Here is a 26,206-nt window from a genome sequence, read left to right on the forward strand (position 1 = left end):
TATTTATTCCCAGCTGTATTCACAGACCATCTGTATGCAGTAACTACCGGTTATAGCTTTCATGCTGGATGAAAAGGCAGCATGGCCTTATTTAATTCTCTATAATCCACTGTCGTTCTCCATGCTCCATCTGATTATTGCACTGGCCATAAGGGGGAATTATATGGGCTGTGTTCAGGTCTTATGCCAACTTTTTCTAATTCCTGTACCATTTTCGATATTTTGTCTTGTCCACCCAGGAGTCCATACTGTCTCACAGTAGTAGTTCAGCGCAGTCTCGGCATGCAAATAGGTTCACACATTACGTGGCCTCTCAATATTGCCTGTACCGCCCAGACACTAATGCAGCTTTGTCAAAGTCTGAACTCTACCACAGTCATCTGGAGAGCCAGACCCTATAAAATATCTACACCCAAGATGTACTCTTGAACTGAAGCAATAGATACTTTATACTTCCGGGGTGGGAAGATGCCCAGCCCCCAGTTTTAACCATGACTGGAATGGTCTGTCCCCCAAAATTACCAATCATCACTCTATTGCCATTGAATTTAGTTGAATCCCCATAAATTATCAATGTTTCTGTGCCTGTATCTACCCATGCCATAACCCTCTGAATATTCTTTCAGGGCCAAAAAACTGTCAGTTCTGCATAGGGCCTCCAGTCCTGTCTGGATGCCCTAGGGGGACTAACATCCCCCATCATGCCATAAATTGCCTTATGGTTAAGTCTCTTACCTCTGGTGGCTCAGGCATTGTATCCTGAGTCACTTGAGGAGGCTTCTTTTTTCTTTTAGGAACTAGAAAATCTCCTAAGTTCCATGTTGTCATTGGTAATTTGTCAATAATTCATATCCTAGGTTTTGGGGGGTAATTTTGAAATTTTTTATTGTCCTTCAACTGCTTCTGTAGCTGAAGGAGGACATGATTGGGCTGGTGATCAATATTTGCAGATTGAACCTCAGCCCAGATTAAGATGTTAAACATTTGTTTTCGGGATACCCATATGAGTCCCAGTTAAGGAGTTCATGGGGTTGGTCTCCTAGTTTTAGTTACTGGAAGGACCTCTGCCTCTTCCAATGTTTGAATACTGTGCCTGGTCCAAAAGCGCTCTGTCTACCCCAAAGCAGCTACCAGTTGGGCAGCCTGTTGGACCATAGACTATGAGGCTACTAGGGCATTTAATATGGAAACTAGAGTTCCATACAGGTGGGAAGGAGCCTGTTGCAGGACTAGGTCTCTCATGCCTGCTGAGAATCTTACCATATCTGTGCTTTCAAATGCCTCCCTCATACCCAGTTTGCGAATACAGTTTTGAAGGCCCTCCGTGGAGGACCAGAAATCTGTTTGTATTGTTATGTCTAATTTATTAGGCTGAACCGTATGGCATGCTGACATTAATCAATCTATTATTGAGTGGCTTTCATTGGTGCATTGGAAGCCAGCCTCTCCCTAAAGGCAGGGTATACAGTCAAAGTTGCCAATTTAGAGATTTCTGGCCCACTGACCATAACACTCCCTGCTCCTGAATCCCATAATCTCAACAACCAAATGGGCACGCTTTCTCTGGGTTTTTGTCTGAATTGTTGTACTAGATCTATTAATTCTGTGGCTGTATATGGATAGGCTGACACATGTAAATGGGTTTGGGCAGGGGACCACTCATCAGCGGGCACCCCTGCTGGTCTATCTTGTATTTTCTTTGTTTTTTGAGTTATTACAGAACAGATCTCAAAGGGATCTGTTGCAAGCAGAGCTTCAAGATCTAATTTAGAAGTTTTATCTTCTGGATCGACCAGGTCCATTGATTCAGGAACCCGGTTATTATCCGTTGAAACGTTACGGACCTGCCCTATTGGAAAATTCAAGCTTGTTTTTTTTCCCTATCAGTATACCAAGTTGTTGCTCTAGCTTTTTTTTTTATCTTGCAATAATTGATTTTTGTTTTCGAAAGCATTGGCTCTCATTTCAGCCAGATTTAAATCCATGTCACAGTAAAAGCAGCTAGCTGCCATTCTTTTGTAATCAGTATATCTTTGCTCAATCCATGAAAATAATCAGCCACGTGGAATGGGGAAATATTTCCCATAACACATAGGGGACCTCATTTTTCAAATATGGTTGTCAGTTCATAATAAGTTGATCCCCAAAATCCTGGGATCTGTCCAGGGATTGTTTTATCTAGGTGGTTAGTGTTCTCCACCTGACCCATTTATAGATATTCCAAAGGAAAGACATTGTAGGCATTTTCCTGTAGAATATTTGGCCCGTCTGGCTCACCAAATGTACTATCAATAAATGTACAATTAGCAGAGTGGCGTGGTTAGGCAGATATTTTACAGGTCATATAACTAGAAGGATTATCACGCTGGAAAGGGATAACAAAAATAAGTAAGTAAATAAATAAAAAGAATGGAAGTGTTTACCCATTTCCTAGGCTCACAGAAAAGCTCCAAAGGCAGCAATCTCCAGAAAGAGATCCTTCCTCAGGGGCAGTCAGCCCTTAAATGGGATCTAGGAGAGGTGCAGCTAGACTCCACCCCTTCCAGTCACACAGGTGAATTGTCTTCCTCTGTGCTCTGAACACTGACTCAGTGCTTGTCTCAGGCAATCAATCAGAGGTTCAGGCCATGATTCAACAGTTCCCATACATATGCCAATGAAGAAGATAGACACATTATAGAAACACAGAATCATAGAATCACCAAGGTTGGAAAAGACTTATAAGATGATCCTGTCCAACCATCCACCTATCACCAATATTTCCCACTAAACCACATCCCTCAGTACAGTATCTAAATGTTTCTTGAACACCTCCAGGGACAGTTACTCCACCACCTTCCTGGGCAGCTCATTCCAGCATCTGTCCTCGTTGTCTTTCTTGTAATGAGGGGCCCAAAACTGAATGCAGCACTCAAGGTCCTCACTCACCAGAGTTGAGTACAGAGGGATTATCACCTCCCTGGTCCTGCTGGCTACACTATTTTTGATACATGACAGGATACCACTGGCCTTCTTGACCACCTCGGCACACTGCTGTCTCATGTTAGTCTGAACATCAACCAACACCCCCAGGTCCACTTTTTCTACATAGTCTTCCAGCCACTCTACCCCAAGCCTGTAGCACTGCCTGGGGTTGTTGTGGTCAAAGCACAGGACCTGGCATTTGGTCTTGTTGATCTTCATCCCATTGGCTTCAGCCCATCTATCCAGACTGTCCAGATCCCTCTCTAGGGCCTTTCTACCCTCAGGTAGATCAACACTTCCTGCATTCAATTCGTTCATTCAGGCCTTTGATAAAAGGATTGAACAGGACAGGACCCAGTACCAACCCTGGGGAGCACCTGTCACCAGCTGGATTTAACTCCATTAAGCATCACTCTCTGGGCCCAACCATCCAGCCAGTTCTTTACCCAGCAAAAAGTGCACCAGTCCAAGGCATCAGCTGCCAGCTTCTCTGGGAAAATACTATAGAAGTATTCATGATGTCTAGGTCTGATCTCCCACTTGTCCCACACATGCCAACTGATTTCCCTCAAGATGATCTGCTCCATCGTCTAGATTATTAGTTCTCAATTTTGCCAGTAATGCAGGAAATCCATAAATTCTAAACTTGCACAATAAAGTTTCATTTCTGTGTTTGTAGGTGTTTTTATTATTATTTTGTTAAAAGTAAAGGATGTATTACAAAATATTGGTATATGGGAATGTTGTGTAGCTGCATGTCCAGGATGATTACAGACAGATGCCTTCTCATCTTTTCAGTGTTATGTTGGGAATCTACAGCTCCTGGAGGCTGAACCATACAAGATAATATCTTATTTTCTTCATTGTTTTTAAGAAGAGATAGATTGCAGTCTTAAGGGATGATAGAATAACCTCAGTTAAATATTTATTTTCTCCTTTCATGTCCTTCAAAAAAAACAAAAAACAAAACAAAACAACAAAACAAACAAACAAAAAAACAAACAAAAAAAACAGAAAAACAATTTAAAAAAACACACAAAAGACTATGTTCTGTACTAAAATGATAAACATATGACATCAGTTTTGTGATCTAGGTATTTTTGATCAATCATTGTGTCATATCTTGTCATTCACAGATCCTGGCTGACCTAGAAAACCATGCACTTTTTAAGGATGACCTAGAATGCCAGAAACTTATTTTGGAAGCCATGAAATATCACCTTTTACCAGAGAGAAGAACTCTCATGCAAAGTCCAAGAACTAAACCTAGAAAATCTACAGTTGGGACACTTTATGCTGTTGGAGGAATGGATAACAACAAAGGTATTGAAGGATATTTATTACCTTACAAAAGTTATATTTTGTGTTTACTTCATTAGAAAACAGTGAAATAACTTTATGTTTAGGGTGGGGAGGGAGCATATGTAAGTCAGTGTAGAATTGCCACCAAAATCCAAGTCGGGAAAATTGACAATACTTTTGGACCCTAAGATCTGCTTACATTTAAGAAAAATGTAATGTTGTTAGCAAACTGAAAATGAGTTTTTGGTTCATTCTTTCCTCAAAATTACTGTGATTTCCAAGAAATTAAACAAAGTATCTGTAGCAAAATTCATTTACCTTACTTTTAGTTTTACAGAAATTCTGTTTCATTTCTGTTTCTTGTGGGAAAGAATTAAAAAAAAACAAAAACGAACAAAAACAAACAAACAAACCACAACAAAGTAGAACTTGTATGTTGATATAAAACTTTTTGCCAAGACAAAGAAAAGGGAAAGGATAATAATTACAACAAATGAACATATATATGAATACATATAACAAGTGATGCAAAAGCAGTTTCTCATCTCCACCCCATCAATGCCCAAATAGTCCTCTGAACACCTGAAGAGAGTGAAATGAATTCCCACCTCCTTCAGAATTCCTCCTACATGATCTAATATGGTACCAAATACCCTCTTTGCCAGTTTAAGTTAGCTGTCCTAATTCTGTTCCCTCCAATCACCTTGGGCCTGTAGAGGAACTGTTGGGTCATGGCCTGAACTAATGATTGAGCACCTGGTGAAGGGAGTGACTGACCCAGGAAAAATAGGTGCAAACAATTTACCTGCACTTTCCACCTGAGCAGAAAACAGGGCCCTTTACTAAGAATGGCCTTGGTTCCATACAACACTGCTTAGCCACAATTACAAATGTTAGTGTGTTAGCAGTATTGTTTACTCACAGAACCAAAACATACTACCATGCCAGATGTTCTGAAGAAAACAATTCTATCGCAAATGAAATTAAGGCAAATCTTACAAGTGAAACATAATTTTCAAGTGCAAAAAATTTATTAGTCAGAGGAAAAGACTACACAGTGAGCTTTAACTGGGTGGTGAACGTCTACACATTTTAACAACTTCTCTGTACTCTTTCTGAGTAGCCTGTCCCTTCTTCAGGAGGTAGATTCTCTTTTTCTCCTGGAGCCTCAAATATAGTTCCCTATTCATACATGCCAGTCTTCTCCCCCACTGGCTCATTTTGAGGCTGAGGGGAACAGCCTTCTCCCGCACCTTTAAGACTTTCTTCTTGAAGAGTGACCAGCCATCTTGGACCCCTTTACTCTCTGAAGACTGAACCCAAGGTGACTCCCCCTACTAGTCTTCTGAACAATTCAGAGTCTGCCTTCCAGAAGTCCAAGGTAGCAGCTTTGCTGTTCCCCCTCCTAGCTCCCCCAAGAGTGGAGAACTCTACCATTTCATGGTCACTTTGTCCAAGACAGCCCCCAACCTCCACATCTCCCATCAGACCTTCTCTGTTTGTGAACAGCAGGTCTAGCGGGGCAGCTCCTCTTGTAGGCTCTCTCATCAGCTGCATCAGAAAATGATCTTCCATGTACTCCAGAAACCTCCTAGACTGCTTCTTCTGCACTGTGAATTCACTACAGTGAATTAGTACAGTGCACCTCAGTCTTCAGGTCTTGAGTTGATGCAGATGTTGTATTATTTTTCCTTATTAATTACTATTTTCTCCACAACCTTCTCCAAAGAAATGCTGACATGGATTACTGTTACTTACAATGGTGTGTTTTTAATGCCTTTTGGTGTTCATTACCAGATATGAAATAGTTACACGTAAGATGGAGATGAGCTAAGCACATTATCCATTTTAGAGCTTGTGTATAAAGCAGTGTGTAACAGCTGGTATTGTGAAAGTATTTCAAGGTTATGTGGCACACGACATAAAAGTAGCCTACTATGCTAAAGCAAGTTTGTTTTGCAATCTCTTCTATAATTTTTCTCCTTTCCATACAAGAAGTGATAATTAAACTCCAGCAGACAGTGACTGGAATTATGCCTGACATGAAAAGTTAATGTAGCATAGTACTAACTGGATAGAATGAAATGGAGCAAGGTTAGATCATTTAATAATTTTAATTCCCAACTTCTGAAAACCCTGTCTAATGTCTTTCCACCCACTTTTGTTTACTTATTTATTTGATTTAAAGTACACATATAATCTGTTTCTTTGTTTCTTATATGGATTGTATTAATAGAATGAGAGGAAGGTGTAAGGATGGTGTGATTCTGGGTACTTGCTTATGATAATACTCTGTTTCCCTTACCTATCCATTTAGTCATGTTAACTTCTGTAACTTGAATTACAAGGATTTAATCATCTAATAGTAGATAACGATGTCCAGATGCAGCTAAAAAGGCTTATGTTAGGCTGAAATAAATGAGTAAATGCATGAAGTGACATCTGTCAATTTCTGAGAATGCAAAAACACTGGCAATGCTCTTGCAATCCCAAACACAGAACAAAAGCTGGGTGGTAGAACACAATCTGTACAGTCTATCTTAGCAAATGCAGTAGGAGTAATATACTTAGACCACTAGAGAAGATTTGCATAAACAATTGGACGGTGTTATGTTAATGACAGAATATGGATGATCTCTACGGAAATATTTCAACCTGTCAATACTAAAGGAAAAGGAGTATCCTTTGGAAAAGAAAGCAGAAAAAAAAAAAATAATAAAAAAAATAAAAAGATCCCAGCAGACTGGTATATAATATTTTGGAGGATCAAAGTCCTAGATTAGTTTATGATTTGCTGACTCATAGTTTTTAAGTAAATACAAAGAGAGTAAAAATGAAAAATTACTTGAGCAAAAACCTCTTCTAGGAAAATGACATCTCAATCACAGAGGACAAAAGTATGTTCTGGAATAGTAAAAACCTTATATTTCATAACTGTAGCTTTTGTAAGGGAGGATAGGAACACTAAATTTAAGATTAGTATTCCCTGTTGTAAACTGGCAGATGTTAGCAACTTAGTGCAGAAAACGAATCTGAATTATTAATTACCCTGCTGAAGCAGTGTTTCAGATATTGCCTTATTTTGCTTTTGAAAGACATTCCTTATTATTGTGATAAATACATGAAGATATGTAGAATACACTTAGATATATTAGTATCTTTATCCTGTATGTTCCCACATGGTAACTTCTGTTGATGAGCAAGGTAGTCTAGTATACTAGCATCTCAGAGACCATAGAATATTGGCTGATGTGGTCACTGAGCCACTCTGATGTGGTCACTGAGCCAATCTTTGAAAAGTCATGACAATCATGTGAAGTCCCTGGTGATAATATAGCATCCATTTTTAAGAAGAGTAGAAAGGATAACTCTGGAAATTATCAACTTGTCAGCCTCACCTCTGTGCTGGGGAAAATCATGGAGCAGATTCTCCTGAAAGTTGTGCTAAGGTACATGTAAGACAGAGAGGTGATATGGGACAACTAGCATGGTTTCATCAGAGGCAAGTTCTGCTTGACCAACCTATTGGCCTTCTGTGGTAGCATGACTGTATCATAGAGTCACTGATGTCATCTGTGTAGATTTCAGTAAGGCCTTTTCAGTGTCCTTTCCCAACTGAAAATAGGTGAATTTGATGGATGGAGTTTTCAGTGGATGAGGTACTGGTTGCAAATTTGTATCCACAGGGTGGTGGTCAGTGTCTCAATGTCCAAATGGAGATCAATGATGAGTGATGTCCTTTGGGGGTCAATACTGGGACTGGTGGCCTTTTATGTCTTCCTCAACAATATTGACAGTTATCAGATTATCATATTAAATATCTGAATGTTCCCAAAGGTTCTCTGATATTTGTTCATGTCACTTTCCTTATATTTTAATGTACATACACACATTAAAAAAAAAAAAAAAAAAAAAAAAAAAAAAAAAAAGGACTATTATGTCCTATTATGTCCATTTATTTAAGTGCTTAAAGGCATTTCTTACAGTCAAAATAATGAGAGCAGCAGTGACAGTTGTTCTGTTTTTGTTTCATTCTTTCTTTACTTGATACCTGCATCAGTAACCTACTTAGGTCACATTCATTCCACTTGAGTAACTATCCTTTAAGCTTGCGATGTAATGTTGCAGATCACTACATCAAGGTCACCTAATCATAGCAGCATCGTTAAATCTTAAGCAAAACAGACAACTATGCATCAGCAACAGTTTTAATAATTGTAAAATCAGCAGAAAGTCTGGGGTGGGGAGGGAGGAAAATCCTTGAAATGATAAATGTAGTACTCCTACCTTTCTTTGTGGTTTTAAATACTGGTATCGTTTTAAACATGGGAAAAAAAATAAAAATCTTTCTTAAGAAAATATCTGTCTTGAACACAAAGATGGCATTTTATTGTTTTGCGGTTTTGCAAGGTTTGGTTTCTCTTGTTTGTTTTTGTTGGTCTGTTTCTGTTTTTGTTTTGTTTCATTTTAATTGATTGGTTAGGCATCCATGTCAGTGACTGAGGCAGTTTTCAATTTCTATATGCCAACATACCCACATTTATATGTAGTTGAAATGGAATATGCAGAGGTTTCACCAAAACTACATCTTAATTGTACAAGCTTACAAAAGATAACTAAAGGAAATAAATAAATAAATAAATAAATAAAATTGGAGTGTTCAGTGATGTACTTAGCTTATTTTATCCACTAACCATCTCCTGGGGAAACTGGCTGTCTGTGGCCTGGACAGATATACCCTTTTTTGGGTAAGCAGCTGACTAGAGGGCCGTGCCTAGCTGGTAGTGGTTAATGGAGTTAAGTCTAGCTGGTGACCTGTTACAGGTTGTGTCCGCCAGGGGTCGTTACTGGGGCCCATTTTGTTTAATATCTTCATTGATGACCTAGATGATGGGATTGAGTGTACCCTCAGTAAATTTGCAGATGACACCAATATGGGAGGTAGTGCCGATCTGTCTGAGGGTAGGGAGGCCTTTCAGAGGGATCTAGATAAGCTGGATTGCTGGGCTGAGGTGAATGCTATGAGGTTCAACAAGGCCAAGTGCCAGGTCTTGCACTTTGGCCACAATAGCCCTATGCAGAGATATAGTCTTGGGGCAGAGTGTCTGGATGACTGTGAAGAGGAAAGGGACCTGGGGGTGTTGGTTGATGCTTGGCTGAACATGAGCCAGCAGCGTGCCCAGGAGGCCAAGAAGGCCAATGGTATTCTGGCCTGCATTAGAAATTGCATGGCCAGCAGGAGCAGAGATGTAATCATCCTCAGGGGAAACCTCATTAAACTCTACAACTTCTTGAAGGGAGGTTGTGATGAGGAGGACTTTGGCCTCTCCTCCCAGGCAACAAACAGGGCCCAAGGAAACATGGCATTGCCAGGAATGGCCATTGGGTGATACTTTTGGTTCATATTTGTATCCTTGCACCCAGAGCGACACTCTGTTTGCAGTTTCCCGACCCTGCTGCACAGTCCCAAGCAAGGTGGCCCAATTTGCCACAGTTGAAACAATTATTCCCTGCTGCTTTTACCAACGATGGTGAAGGGCAGTTTCTCCTAACATGACCTACGCCACCACACTTGAAACAATATGGTCTCAATCTACCCGCAGATGATTTGTTCCCAACAACTTCCCAAACAGCAGAGGCTACAGCCACTGCCATCAGCTCCTGAACTTTGATTTTTTTTGGCACGAATGCACACCTCCATCATTTGTGATAGAGTGGCATCCCCTGGCAGCATCCTAATTGCCACAATGCACAGCAGGTTTGCATTAACCGTAGCCAAGTCCTTACCCATCGTCAACCTAACAGCAGATGGGATACCCAACACATTCAGTGTGTTGTGTAACCAGTATAAAAACTTCATGTACAGTTCCTCTAGTCGCTGTTTAATTTCTACATAAGGAGGATTCATCTGACTAAGTCTTGCCACCACTCCCATCGCCTGTCTCGTGGTGTATGTGGCTTGATGAAGAATCACATGATCCCACTGAGCCTGAGGAATCCCATTTGCTTTCAGAAAGTACCATTTGGGCAGGCAATAGGACCACCTTGGCCAGACTAAAAGGGGATGGTGAACTACACCCTGTATCATGTCCAATAGGGCTTGGCAGGTGGGACTTTCAAGGCTGGAAGTAGCCATTGCCAATCTTAATTCCTTGAGTAGCCACCAATCATAAGGGTCCCAGGTGGGCCGACCCTGATTATCCTGTATCACACAGCATACAAGAGATCCTTCCCCCTCTGACAGTTACAGGATGTTGTCCCCTTGAAGTGCGTAGTTCTTCATAATCATGTACCAATGATCCACTGGGTCTTTAGGCAGCGCTGCTGAACCGCGCTCCCGCTGCTGTTGCGCAGCTTGAATTTGAACTGCCTGAGTTAATGACCTAGAGTTAACCGAAAGCCACCAAAGTTCTTCTGACAACTTCTCAGGCAAATCATCCCCCTCAGAATCCCCAGTGCTTGGGGCACTCCCATGACCCCCCTCCAGGAACCTTCAAAGGGCCAACAGCCCGATGGCATACTAACGTCTGAGGAAATGCCTGAACTGCATGCAGAGGGTAGGCATGGCGCAGATGGAGCAGAGAGCGCTGGCGTTGACACATGGTTGACTGCAATGCCAGGGACAAATGACCTCACCTCTGCGAACAAGGAATCCAAGGCTTTTTCCTCAGCAACTGGAAAGGCCTGTGCTGACTCCAGAGAATCAACACCATCCTCCCCCTTCTTCTTTCCTTTTATCTCCCCTTTGCATTCCTGAGATGGAACATCAGAGGGCAGTTGGAAACTCTCTCCAGTTCTCTGGCTCTACTGCTTTCAGCGAGCCATAAACAGCACCCTCAGCCCCCATCCACACACCCTGTGACATGCAAAGTTTGAGAAGGCAAGCTCATAGCACCCCCCAAGCAGGGATATGCTGAAGAGCAGTCTTAATTCCCTGCCCCAGCGGATGATAGTAACTTCATCCCTGTGGCTTGAACCTTATTCAGGTCCACAGCCTGTGCAGCTGATTCAATCAGTCCCCCTGAATCATCCATTGGATGAGCCCCTCTGTGCTATTAAAGGACAGTGTGCCCCCAGCATCCTTCACCAGCACTTTTAAAATCTTTGCCATCTCTTTAATGAATCCTACTGCCATGGTAAAGAATGGAACTCACTGGACCTCTCCTCAGACCCGTTCTCCAGACTCACTGGGCCCATTCATCAAACCGGTCCACTTCCACCGGGTCCGTCCTCCATCTCAGTGGGCCCGTTCACTCTCCTCGAACCCTTCCACTCCAAGTACTTGAGCACCAAACTCTACAAAAGAATAAACACAATCACTCTCCACAACCACACCACAAGCAAAATCCTCAACCACAAATCAAGCACACTATCATGTCAGGGTCACCACTTGACGTAACCGACAATTAACCCAACTTATCCCAGGACCTCGACTGTCCGGGGGAGAGAGACAAAGTCATGGATGCCTTGAGGTCCTCTCTCAATTTATTGCTGCGTCACACTCCTTATATACCATCCTAATTCCCATGCAGATGCATACACCCTCTACGCAAAACCCAATGCATGCAAGAGGACCTATACACACACCTAAACCCCCCACCCACTAACTCCCTAATCTACAGGCTGTAACTCAGCTATTCCAGATCACTCTATCTACTCAAAACTACTGTATGCACTCATTAATCCTTACATAGATAACTCAGTACCCCAACACTTCCCGCCAATATTGTTACACTTTGTAGCTGTGTGACAAATAGTAGCCGAGGGGTAGACTTACAAATTAATTCCTGACACACAAGTGCAAATGAAGCAAAGGTGTGTTACTAAATTCCTCTGTGGAACAAATGGCTCTCACTGACATTCATCAATGCTTGCTGAATGTTTATCATTTATAGTTTCCATGGAAATAAATGAGGCATTACTTTTGGAGTTATGCATGTATTTGTTTTTGTTCTGCTACTGCAAGCCTTCATGTCCAGTGTCTTATGACAGTCTAATAAACCATGACTGAATGAATAAACTATAAAGGAATACAGATTTGATGTAATTTCATGTATTCTTTTTTTATATATAATTAAGATTATTTTAATTTTTACCTTTGAATATTTTATTTTTATCTAAGTATTCTGTTTTGATTTACAGAAAAAAATGTCTGTCTCTGCATAATTAGTACACTTGTAGCTAAAAAAAAAAGAATGTTTTTTTGCTGTTTTTTGTCATTAAAGAACGGTGTACTTGGTACATTACATATATCTTTTCCTATACAAAAACATTGTTATCTCTTAGTTATAGGAATACCCAGTCACAGACAGTAAGAACAAAATGGATTTAGATACTGAAATGTTAAGAGCTGAAATACTCTGCCAGTAAGTGGCTACTTTCTGGAGTTGATCTGTCTGAAAAATGTCACATTCTATTTACAGGACACAAGGAGAGAAGCCTCAATGAATGGGAGCCATGAACATTAAAGTATATATCAAGACACTGTCTAGTGCTAATAAAGAATCTTAGAATGTCCTGGGTTGAAAAGGACCTCAAATATCATCTAGTTTCAGTGTCCCTGCTATGTGCAGGGTCGCCAACCACCAGACCAGGCTGCCCAGAGCCACATTCAGCCTGGCCTGGAATGCCTCCAGAGATGGGACATCCACAGCCTCCTTGGGCAAGCTGTTCCAGTATGTCACCATCCTCTGTGTTAAAAACTTCCCCCTAGTATCTTACCTAGATCTCCCCTGTCTCAGTTTAAAACCATTACACCTTGTCCTGTCACTATCCACCCTTGTAAACAGCCTTTCCCCCTCCTGTTGGAATGCTCTCTATAAGTACTGGAAGGCTATAATGAGGTCCCCCTGGACCCATTTCTTCTCCAAGCTAAACAAGCCTAGTTCTCTCAACCTTTCTTCATAGGAGAGGTGCTCCAGCCCTTTGATCATCTTTGTGGCCCTCCTCTGAATCTGTTCTGGGAGCTCTGTGTCTTTTTTGTGCAGTACTCTTGATGGGGCCTCACAAGAGCTGAGTGAAAGGGGACGATCATGTACTACATTCAATCATGAATGTAGTATTCAGAGATGTCTCAAGTGACTTTTGGCCTCATGATTCTTAAATGCCTTCTCCTCCTCACTCTGCTAAAAATGAAAATATAAGAACACACTTCTGAGGAAAAAAAAACCCACACATCTGGAATGGTTTGGCTTCTCAAAATATTGATGCTTGTCCCTCCTCAAGAGAATTTGAAATTGCTTTGTGAAATAATAAATCAATAAATAAATGATATAGAGATGTAATTCTTAGAATAAGTCCTTTAATGTTCAGACTTCGGAGACACGGTGTGATTCAAACATGTCAGTCTAGGGGGCAGAAAAAAAGATGTGGTAGGATAATGTGATAATGTCTCTTCCAACTCTAAGGATTCTGTGATTCTATGATATGTCACAGTTCTAAGTGCGCTACTACATTTTTATTAATACAGGAAAATCCTACCTGAGTAAATTCACAGAATCATAGAACCACGAATGACCCGGGTTGGAAGGGACCTCAAGGATCATGAATCTCCAACCCCACTGCCACAATCATTTTGGTTTCATTGTGTCATAGTTCTTCTGCTGTACCATTAATAGATTCTTATGAATACATGAGTTACTCTGAAAAGCCTACCAAAAAGAAAATATGTTGCTATATATATTTTAAAATGCCTATATGTTGTTATATGTAGACCCTTTTTGATGCTTCTGTTTCTGCAGTTTTTCCAGTTTTCTGCTTTCTTTCTGCTGTCATACTAATATCATGTAGAACTTTCATTTCTTTCATTTCTTCTTTTAAAGTCATATAAATGTTGGTCACTGTGTAGAGAGTATTGTTGCTGATACCATAACTGAGAAAAGGACTTCTACTAAAAACTAGAGTGGTATTTAAAGATGAATGAAGGTCTAAAACAGCATCAGCTTCTTAATGACAGGTAGAGAGATGAAACTTCAATAAAAAAATGAAGTATATACAAAGGTTAACTTTAATGTGACTCATAATTTACTCTTAATTACTTACTGATTGCTTCATGTAAAGATAGACAGTCGTCATAGTCACTTTGACCTGCATAATACCATAATACATACAATACCACTGACCCGCTAAACCTTGTGGATTTTCCTTACTCAGAATAAATATGAAAAAAGGTCCCTCACAGGGGGGACTGCACAGGACTGCACAGAAGACACATCTTTAGAGCAGCTGGTGGATGCTATGGACACAGTAACTTGTATTACAGTCTCAGCTAGACAAACTCTTGTCTTCCAGTCTATAACATACATTTTTTTTAATTTATTTATTTTTTTCCATTAGAAAGAATAGTTCAGGAAGTATCCTGGCATTCATCTAATTCTTGTCCAAGTCAAGGACTGGACCACGAAGAAAGATTTATCAATATGAATGTGACTAGCTAATCAGCATCAGGAAAAAAGATTTGCAGGACAAAGAGCTCAGGATTATGCAGAAAATGAATGCTGGAAATTCCTGGCAATTCCCCGAAGTCAAAATTAATCTAGTATGGGAACAAGAAGAGAGCTAGCTTATTTTAAATCTTCCATGTTAATAAGGCAAAGTCCTAAGCATTAGGATTTTTGTATGTTCTCTGAAGCATATGCCTCTGGAAAATCTCTGGTGACTGTCACAGTGTAATGCAAAAACCTCACAGCTTTTCTCTCTGAAGCAGACTAATGCATAATTTACTTGGGATTTGAATCCGGCAATTATCTCCTGGAGCCTTTTGTATGCTAAGGTGTCCTCTGCAGTGGGGCAGGCCAGTTCCAGGAATCAAAATGTGAATATGCTTCTTGATGAACACACATCAGAGGATGTGCACTGTAAAGAAAGATTATTCACCATTGATCTCAGCATAAACCTCCAACCATTTGTCCAGAAATCATGCCTCTTATTTTCTACTCTCTGACAGACTATTCAGAGTTAGGTTCAACTAAGACTGATATGAAGAAGGAAATATAAAACGGAGTTTGCAGTTTTCTACCAATGCACAGTATCATAGAGAGCTGAAGTCTGAGAGTGACCTCTGGACCTGATCAGGTCCAATTCTCCTGCTAAAGCAGAGCCACCTAGAGGAGGTTGCCCAGTACCAGGATCTTTTGTCCAGGCATTTTCTGAAGATCTTCAAGGAGTCCACAGCCTTTTGGGGGGATATGTGCCAGTGCTCAGCAAAATGCACAGTAAATAAATATTTTGTGATGTTCAGCTGGAACCTCCCATGTTCCATTTTGTTCCCAGTATGTCTATCCCTAGCAGTGGGTACCACTGAGAAAAATCTTGCTCTGTCCTTTTTGTATATTCCTGTCAGATTTTTACAGACACTGATGAGCTTCTCCCTGAGCCTTCTCTTCTCCAGGCCAAACAGTCCCAGAGGTCTCACCTTTTCATCACAGAATACATGCTGCATTACCTTTCTCATCTTTGTGGCCCTCTGTTGGACTTTCTAGCAGCTCCATGTCTCTCCTGTTTTGGGGAGCCCAGAACTGGATGCAGTATTCTAGGTGCATCTTCATCAGTGCTATGTATGGATGATCTATCCTGACTTGATGACAACCTAGCGTAGGCAAGAAGACCATTGGCCTCTTTAGCATCAAGAACTCATGCAGAGTCATGTTCAACTTGTTTTCCATTACAATCCCCAGCACTGGAAATCTTTGATGAAAAGTCTTTAAGATTTTCATACTCAGCTAATGCCTGTTGTCCTGACCATTCCACTGTCATTCACTTAGAAGACAAGATACATAAGTTCTCTTGAGCTTCTGCTTTTGTTTTGGTCAAGTAGTGCTCTGTAGTGCTTAGCATTTTTGTGATGTTAACATTTAGCAATGTAACAATGTTTTCCTTTTGAAAATCATAAAATATGTGATGAATGAAATATCAATATTCCAACGTAATATTGATTTTATATACCCAGAGGACATAGCATTTAAGTAGCTAAGCACTTTTGAAATATATTAGATCTAAAGGACTTAATCAAGGTTTTGTCTCTTCTTTTTTCCCAGGTGCAGAAAATCCATTTACTTTCATGATCAAATAATAATATGTCCTTGAATTTATGACTTTGTCAGAAATTGTAGCTACTTTTCTTCTTAGGTAAAAGTAGAAGGTGGTTCTGTTTTTTTACTGAGCAGTTCCAATACTTCTCAGTTAGTGTTAGGATGAAGAACAGCGTAAACATTATAAAAAGAACTAGGTTCAAAATGTGAACAGTGTAATTCTTACTGCTGCTATCAAGGGTAAAGTAAAGGGTAAAGAAGAGTAAATTCATCTTGTCATATCCCTTGTGTTGTAGTTTAGTATATTCAAAATTTGCTTCTTGTCGATAATCTCCAGTTAAAGATATCCTAAAATCTCCACTGACTATCTTTCAGTGGTTTCACCACCTTCCTGTCGGAGGATTTTTTCAAGCTAAATATTACATCTTCAGAGTTATAACAACCAAATCAATTTAGATTAGAACACCAGTAGGACAAGACATTTTTTCAGTGACAAATATCTAACCTGGCAAAACTGTCTGTTATTGAACAAAGTGTAATCTCATGACTTCAACAGAGAATGGCTTGATACTTACTAAAACTATTCCTTATGTTCTTGTGCCCTATTAAGTTTAAGAAAGTGGTTGCAAAACAGTAATAATGACAGATGCATGGGGTAGGCTTTCCTCTGTTTTCAGTTTTTAGAGTACTATTTTTTTTTTAGATCTGCTCCAAGTGAAAAAGTATATCAGGAATTGTTAAGGTTTCAGTTCATGGCTATGTATATTTTTCATGAATAGTTGAAATAGGTTTTGATAGATTTTATTTTTTCATTTTTTCCTGAGATAGGCAAAATGTCGTACTGGATAAACTGAGTTCACGTATCTAGGAACTCTTCTGGATTAGGAGTTCAGTATGGAACTTAATAATGCATTGTGCCAAACTCTGACTTAACCAATATAATAAAATATATAGCTGAACATAAATCAAGGATTGTATTTGATGTACTCGTAATAATTTGTGAAAACAGAATGACAAATCTTGAAAATGGCAATCTTTAGCATTAAGGTAGACTGCATTATAGCATTAACTTATTACAGTTCCAGATTTAACATTAATACATTCAGCATATAAAAACTTAAAACATTAGAAAATAGCTATATTAATGTCTTACTATAATATGCCCTGCAGCACTATACAAAAGTGTACATTTTTGCTCCTTCAAAACCAAAGATTTAATACATTTGCAGAAATCAATTTTAAATTAGAGGCAAATAGATAAATAAACCTGTCTCTATTAATCAAATGTAAAAACTGGTTTATATAACTTATGGTATAATAAAACCAGAGAGGGATTTAATATATCTGGCTAAATTGCACATAAGTTGCTCCAAAAGTAATGTGTCCTATTTATTTCCATGGAAACTATGATAAATGCAAAGAACATAGTAATGCTATTAGATAGATCAAATTCTCGGCTACAAAACACTAGCTTTCAACACAGCCACCAGCATTAGCTATGCATTTTTCTAAAATAAGGGAGAGTTAGGTTAGGAGGAAATTCATTATTCAGAGACTGGTCAGACAGTAGAGCAAGCTGTCCAGAGAAGCTATGGATGTCCTATCCCCAGTGGTGTTCAAGTCCAGGATGCATGGGGCCCTGGGCAGCCTGATCTGGTGGCTGGCAACTCTGCCCATGGCATTGGGTTGGAACTGGGTGGTATTTGAGTCTCCTTCCATCCTAAGCCAGTTCACGATTTTCTGATTCTCGTAATCGTATTCAGAACACGTTCAGAGGAGGGCTACGAAGCTGGTGAGGGGTCTGGAGCACAAGCCTTATGAGGAGTGGCTGAGGGAGCTGGGGTTGTTCAGCCTGGAGAAGAGGAGGCTTAGGGGAGACCTTATTGCTCTCTGTAACTTCCTGAAGGGAGGTTGTAGTGAGCTAGGGTTTGGCCTCTTCACTCATGTAGACAGTGATAGAACTAGAGGGAATGGTTTCAAGCTGTGACGGGAGATTCAGGCTGGACATTAGGAAATATTACTTTTCGGAAAGAGTAGTCAGGCACTGGAATGCACTGCCCAGGGAGGTGGTAGAGTCACCGACCATGGGGGTGTTCAAGAAACGTTTGGATGTTGTGTTGAGGGATATGATTTAGCTAGGAAGTATTGGTGATTGTTGGACTGGATGATCTTTTAGGTCTTTTCCAACCTTGATAGTTCTGTGATTCTGTGATTCAGATAATAGGATGTATTAATTACTCACTTTCTGAGATCTACACAAGCTCTTCTACCTCTCCAGTTTTGTTAATAAATTTCATTTTGTATCTAATATTTAATGTTAAAAGTCACTTTTGTGATTAACTGATATATATATATTTGAACTCACATGTGAACCTGTAAATCAAATGACTAAGTTCAGAAGAAAATATTCTTTAAATATTTTGCTAAAATTTACAATGTAACCTAATCAGATAGTTATGCTGCTGAAATGTAGAATATCGTAAGGGTAAAGCATACTGTTATTCAGATTACAATATTTTGATGCTATAGGGATGATTTAGTTGTTTGTTTTTTTCATTTTCATAACAAAAACTGTAACAGCCAAAAAAGGTGGTCCATTTTAAATACATATCCTATTATTGTGTCTTACCAGGTGCTACAACTATTGAAAAGTATGATCTCAGAACAAATATATGGATCCAGGCTGGAGTGATGAATGGCAGGAGGCTTCAGTTTGGTGTTGCTGTCATTGATGACAAGCTGTTTGTCATTGGAGGCCGTGATGGTTTAAAGACACTGAACACTGTTGAATGTTACAATCCAAAAACAAAGGCTTGGACTGTGTTACCACCAATGTCAACACATAGGCATGGCTTAGGTAAGGAAAAAAGAAATGTTTCAAAAATCTAACATGTTTTTTTCAAATAAGTAAATTATAATGCAAAATTTAGGGTTAAATAGCTATCGTATCTCATTCATCAGTATTAATAAATATTTACATTGTGCTTGTTAGATCACTAACAATATACAGAACGTTAAGACACATTTTATTATTTAATGATGTTTGAATACTTAAAATGAGAAAAGACAAGACAGGGAAAGAAACTCTTAAACTTTAACAGATTGGTGAGAAAATTCAGGTTTGTTTGCACAGCATTTGAAAACAGGTGTATTTATTTGTCAAATAATCAAAACATTACTTCATTTCAAAGTATTAGGTTTTTACTTAAACAACTTGATAGGGAATTTGCTCAAGAATATACACATTATGTCAGTAATTCACTTTACAGAGTATTTGTAGCAATACTTTTATCATGATTGGTAGAGCATATGTTCCCTTAGTCAAATTCATTTAAGCTTTTCAAGGATCATTCATACCAGTATCAGCATTAATCAAGATATGTTGTAGTACTGTTCTCTTGTCTTTCCTTCCTACTTATTCCTAAATTGCCTATAGTGATCATATAGAAGCTGAATGTGATATCTGAACTCTCATTTCCATTTGTTTTCTTGATTTTCAGAATTCAAAATGCAAATAAAAACTGTCTGACAACAGACTTCTGTGATGCAGTGCAAATACGGAGTTAAAGTACTACATACACAAATTTTGTTCCGACTTCAAAAGTTTTTTCTTGTTGTTGGTTTTTTTGGTCCACAATTTTACTATTAATTATTTTATAGTTTCTTTGTTTGTTTCTGTCTCAACAGTACCAGAAAATGTGCTACAACTAATAGCTAATTCTAGTATCTTTTATGCTAATATTTAATATCAAGTAGGGCATAAAACATTTTGGAATAAAAAAGAGTAATGTGAAGCTAGAAAACAATGAATGAAAATTTGTAACAGAAAGACCAAATTACAACTTTCATAGCTACAGTGGAAAGTAACTGAAAGAACAAAAAGGGAGAGAGGGAATGTGAAAATATATTTTGAATGATAAATTCAGAGAATAAAAAGGAAAAGAAGGAAGAAGCTGCACAGAGGAAGAAGAGGGAAGGAAGAAATAAAGAGTTAGTGGCAGGCTGAGTGTAAACTTTATATACAGAAACAAAAAGAAAAAACAACAAGAAGAAGAAAAAATAATAAATGAAGGAGCTGAGCAAACAAATGACACTAAGCTCTCACTGCCAGGCTGCTCTGTTATCTTGGGGTTCCCTGGATGAAGGAACCAACCAAAACCACCCTGATCCTCAGGATCAGTCACTGTGATTCTGGTCCTAAGCAGCAAATACATATTATAATATAAAAGTAGTGACTAATCTAAGCCCATATTTTATTTTATTTTTTTCAGTCATAAAATGATGTTTCATAAAATATTTTATTTTTGTTGGTTTCAAAGACTTAAAATTCATAAAATGTTTTCCAGATAACTTTTGAATTTCCAAAAAACAGTTATTGTTTATCAAATATATGTAGGCATATTTACAAGCTTTAGCTACAGTATTAGAGAATTAAAAATGTAGAGCAGGATATATCCTCCTGGAGCTAGATGAACAACTGAATAGAGCATCTGAAGTGGCACATTTCTGTTTCCATTCATGACAAGAACTCAGCACAATTAGAATAGAACAATTTATGACTTGGGAGCAGCTCCTGCCTTTCAAGATACAACAAAGATCACAGAATCACAGAATCACAGAATGGCCCAGGTTGGAAGGGACCTAAAGGATCATGAATCTCCAGCCCCCTGCCACCAACCTCTCCATTTAATACAAGACCAGGTTGCCCAGGGCCCCATCCAACCTGGCCTTGAACATTTCCATGGACAGGCCATCCACCTCTCTGGGCAGCCTGTCCCAGGACCTATCACTCTCATAGTAAAGAACTTTCCACTGATATCCTACCTAAATCTGCCCTCCCTCAACTTAAACCATTTCCCCTTGTCCTGCTGCTATCAACCTTTCAAAGAGTTGACTCCCTTCCTGTTTATAGGCTTCATTTAGGTACTGAAATGCTGCAGTTAGGTTACCCCACTGCCTATTCTTTCTCCAGGCTGAACAAGCCCAGTTCAAGCCTGCCATCATAGAGGAGGTGCTCCAGCCCCGGATCATCTTTGTGGCCCTCTCCAACAGCTTTCTTTCTTTCTTGTACTGGGGACTCCAGATCTGGATGTAGTACTCCAGATGGGGCCTCACAAAAGCAGAGTAGGGAGGGACAATCGGTCTTCCCTGTCCCTGCTGGCTACCCCTCTTCTAATGGAGCCCAGGTTCCCATTTACTTTCTGAGCTGCAAGAGCACACTGCTGGCTATGTTAAGTTTTTCATTCATCAAGTCTCCTAGGTCCTTCTCTGCAGGGCTACTCTCAAGGACTGCTCCTTCTGATCTGTATAAATGCCTGGGACTCTTTCAATCACTAAGGAGACTCTATGAATTAAATATGTTCCCTAAATCTCATTTCTGTATGTATGCATGTATTAATTTATTTCTTCGTTAATCCATTTATTAAGTAAGGCTCACATCAGTCCTATCTCTACTGGAAGTTGATTGCAAATCTATTTACATGCTTTCTTATTTTATATTTCTTTTAATATAGTTACAAATAAAAAACACTTTTATATTGGAAAGTACTTATTGTGTAATTATCTTGACTTGGCTCCACAGTTCATTTATTTCAGTAATGGTCTGTCATCTTTCATTTTTGCCATTTATGCGTAATTGCTGTTGATTAATTGAAAGATCTTTTCATAATTTACAACATGTCTATGGACTACTTGTTGGGTTAGATTAAATCTGTTGCTATTTGTTCATTTCTTTTTGATTGAGTGTAAGATAACACTGTTGCTAGCAATCATAGTTCATTGACTCACTTCACAAAATGACAAGAAGGCAACAAATAGTAGGGTGAATTATTAATAAGTATAAATGTATAGGTAGAATGTTTTCCAGAAGTTAATATATTTGCCTTTTTTTTTTTCTTTTTTTTTTTTTTTTCAAATCTCAGTGTTCTGAAAATAATAATTGTGTAAAATGTCAAAAGATTTTTAAAACGTGCCTTCAGTGCAAATATCAGAAAAAAGTTTCAGATACTAGACACCTTGATGGATCCATAACAGCAAAGCAATATCTGATTCACACTGACACAGGTGTTAATTATAGCAGAAATCATGCAGAATAAAGATGCAGCTTATCAAGTGAATATGGAGAGCAATCACCTTACTTCATTTTATGGGAAATAAACTTTGCTTGGAAACCTAGCTGCTGAAGAGTGTGTGTTGTTATCATGCATTTTTTAAAACTGTTTATCTAGGAAAACACAGCTTAAAGAATTAAACGAGGGTAGCAGATCAGAGAAACAAGAATGTCAGAATGTAGTAACGTATGATAGGCATTTAGACAGGCTGTCTACAGGTTTAGCATTTTTGTAACATTTAGCAGGCAATTATTGCTGTTCAGCACTGGAAATACAAAGATGTGTGGCACCAGTCTTTAAACCTAAATTTAGGTACAACTTCAAGTGAATCAGAGTTTAACTTTTATCTTCTATTTGAAAAAAAAACCCTCTGATGTGGCAAAGATGTTATTTTAGATGGTTCTGAAACACCAGTAAATAAGTGTGTGTTCAATTTATACAAAAAGGCATTCAAGACAAAGGAAAACCTTTAAAGTAGATTTAAGAATAGAAATAAAAGCTAGATACAGACTTAACAGTAACACCTATGTTAACTGTGAAACAGAAAACTGTTGAGAATAAAGAGATCTCATTCTTTCTTCAGTAGCTTGGAGGTTTGTCTTCTTTCTATATACTGCAATTACTGGGCTACAGAAGAGTGAAATAAAAACTGCAAAAGCACATATTTCATTTAAAAAAAAAAAAAAAGTTTTACATAAAATTCTGACTTTTCAGTATGCTGTGTGTATATGGAACAAACCATTACGAGGACAAAACAAAACGCAGAGATCAACAGACAGCTGGATGAAAATTTGAGATTTCATTATAGACCCAGAGGCAGATATGAACCTCTAGTGTCCTAATGGGCAGCAGGAGAGTGATGAATGTCAAGAGGAAAACAATGTGAGTGAAACGCAGAGAATTATATTAGCATTAAAGACAACAAAATGATGTCGTAACCTGTTGGTATGCTAAAATTGAAATTATTTATGATTAACTGTCAAAAAAGTATTGTAAGCACACCAACCATTGACTTTTTTTTTTTTTTTAATTATGAAAAATATGGGGTTTTTTTTGTTTGTTTTTGCTTTTGTTTTGTTGTTGTTGTTTGTTTGTTTGCTTTCCAGAATATTTGCTATACTGACAAAAGCAAGGACGCTGGATATAGGAAACTTTTCTAGATCTTACTTTGTAGAGCATACTGATAATCATTGATTGCTCATTTCACAGACATGTATTTGTTTATTCCTAATCATTCAATCCCAGTAATCAAGCTGAAAATACTGCAACCGTCATACAACCATATGTGCATGCAACCAAGTCCTACTGGTTTAGGCAATGACATTCAGTGTTTCCAGATTTATATAACACAGTTGCTGGATTTTTATATACTCTGAAAAAGTGACCACAGTGTCTGTTTAAATCAAACTTCAGTCAACAGAGCTGTGAATCTGATACATGTCAAATCTACAGTGTATCTCTTTCATGAAAGGAGCCTAAGGTAGTTTTAGACCTTTACAAATTCACAGTCATAAACACTTAATGCTTTCAGTTGGGAAGAACACATTCATCTATAAAAGATGTGCTTCATGAGTGTAATTAAACGTTCACTGCTTTGTTATTTATGTAACAAGAAGGAAATGTTTTAAAAAAAAAAAAAGAAAAAGATTATTCACTAGGAATCATTTTAAACAGTACGACTGGAATTAAAATGAAATAACTCAGGCAAGGACTCATGCCATATATCCCCTAAAAAGATCTTTGAGTTGGTATCTCATTGGAAGCACCTCACTTTTCTGCACTGGTAAATCTCTTCAGGTACATTTGCATCTCACAAAACAGTACTATGATCAATATGTGCAGTCTTGCTCACTGTGTGCTGATATGCTGAAATTGTGCAAAGTCTCAGATAGAAAATAAAGTAAAACATGCCAAATTAAAATAAAGGATCTTGAATCTTCAGAAGTAACAGTAACTTCCTAAGCATTAAATATAGATAAATACTTTTGCAACAGTCTTGCTTATTGCAATGCTCTGACATAGCTCTATTATTTACCATTCAAGAAGCAGCTAGCAAAAGGTTGGTTTGAGAATCATTCTTTTACGCCTTATTAGAAATGTGTACCTCTATGCTATTGAATTATTGTTATCCTTAATGTTGAAATATCAAGGGAAATATGTAATTCCAGATTTCTTGACAGGAGACCTGAGCATTTAAACTATTTCTTCACAATAATGATTTGCATGTATATTAGATTTTGCTTTGGAGTTTTTCTCCCAGTGATGAGGAGCATACAGAGATACTTTTTTTTTTCCTGAATTATAAAATTCTTTGTCATTCTACTTTGCACCCATGCATCATCACCCAATTCACTGAATAGTCAGTTTGTCCAGTCTTTGAAAATGCTGGTTTTTCTTGATTCTATGCCAAAACCTCTGCTAGTGGGGAAAAAAAAAAAAAAAAAAAAAAAAAAACACTTATATTTTCATCTACATAATTCTGGAAGTGTCAGACATCATTCTGCTCTACCATATAACCAGTCTCTATATATTATATGATTTTCTTATATTCTAAAAGCCAATTAATAATAAGAAAGTTACATGCCACAGGTCAAAAAGTTTACAGAAATCTTAAGATGCTTACATCACTGACAGATAATTCTATGAAGCACACAATTTTCTCAAAGAATTAAATTAGGATTGTTTGACAAGACACCCGTCTACATGTTCTATATGTTAACTTTTAATTAATCAAATTTCAAATCAGTGTTTCCTTTTTCACTTTGAGTATGCAAGTTTATGCATTGCTATTATGGAAAATATTTATTATTATTATTTCCAGAGAAATAATGCTTTTGCATTCTCTCACTCTCTCCTTCATTTTAGGAGTTACAGTGCTTGAAGGGCCTATTTACGCAGTGGGAGGCCATGATGGTTGGAGCTATTTGAATACAGTTGAGAGATGGGACCCTCAAAGTCAGCAGTGGACATTTGTGGCAAGTATGTCAATTGCCAGAAGCACTGTTGGAGTAGCAGCATTAAATGGCAAGTGAGTAGGGTATTCTTTTACAGTTCAAATGCATTTCTTAGAAGGATAAATAACTGTGACACACAATAGTAAATAACTTTTATACTATAGTACTTGAGGGTACCTTTTAAAATAAGTACAAGACCCATTGTGCACTCCCTAAAATCTTGTGGCTCTTACACTCATGTCAAATGTCATTTATATATATACACATATTTAAATATATAGTATAAGTATATATATTTATATATATATATATGCACACACACACACACATATATATGTACACACACACATATATATATTCCTTTTGTTTAATATTCATATCAAATACATAAGAAAATAGAAATGATATTTCAGTGTGTATGTTCAGCATAAACTACTACATGAAAAATTGTCAGTTGACTCATCTTACTTGTGTATGCCAGTTCTAGTTAACCAACTGAGTTTATCAATCCAAAATACCCAATGATGAGGTTTGTTGCATGCTCGTTTTTCAACTTGCTTCAGCCAAACATTGACCCAGGAAACCTTCTTTGACTGAAGACAGCAACATTCATTTGATTCTTGTCATAGAATTAAATTGCATTAAACCTGAAACTCTAAGTGCATTTAGAGTCTAAGTTTCTAGCTTATAACTTTTTTTTTTTTTTTTTTTTTCTTTAAGTGGTCGTGCTGACACTCTTTACTAAGGAGCTATAAAGCTAAAAAACTGGGCCAAATTGCATCCCAGTAATACAATTATCTTATGCAAAATTCTGAGTATCTAATTTTCTGAAATGAAATTAGAGACA

At 38.2% G+C, this 26,206-nt stretch overlaps 1 protein-coding gene across 1 annotated transcript in view; it reads left to right on the plus strand.

Annotated features, from left to right (window-relative positions):
- The window catches only part of KLHL1 (kelch like family member 1), a 181,724-nt gene that overhangs the window by 135,392 nt on the left and 20,126 nt on the right, over nt 1-26,206 (plus strand). Inside the window, exons 6-8 of the mRNA XM_072355084.1 lie at nt 4,101-4,287; nt 18,928-19,152; nt 25,271-25,433. Coding sequence (XP_072211185.1) covers nt 4,101-4,287; nt 18,928-19,152; nt 25,271-25,433 — 575 coding nt within the window. The remainder of the gene's footprint in view (nt 1-4,100; nt 4,288-18,927; nt 19,153-25,270; nt 25,434-26,206) is intronic.

The sequence above is a fragment of the Excalfactoria chinensis genome, chromosome 1 (assembly GCF_039878825.1).
Source record: "Excalfactoria chinensis isolate bCotChi1 chromosome 1, bCotChi1.hap2, whole genome shotgun sequence".
In the NCBI taxonomy this organism is placed as follows: domain Eukaryota; kingdom Metazoa; phylum Chordata; class Aves; order Galliformes; family Phasianidae; genus Excalfactoria; species Excalfactoria chinensis.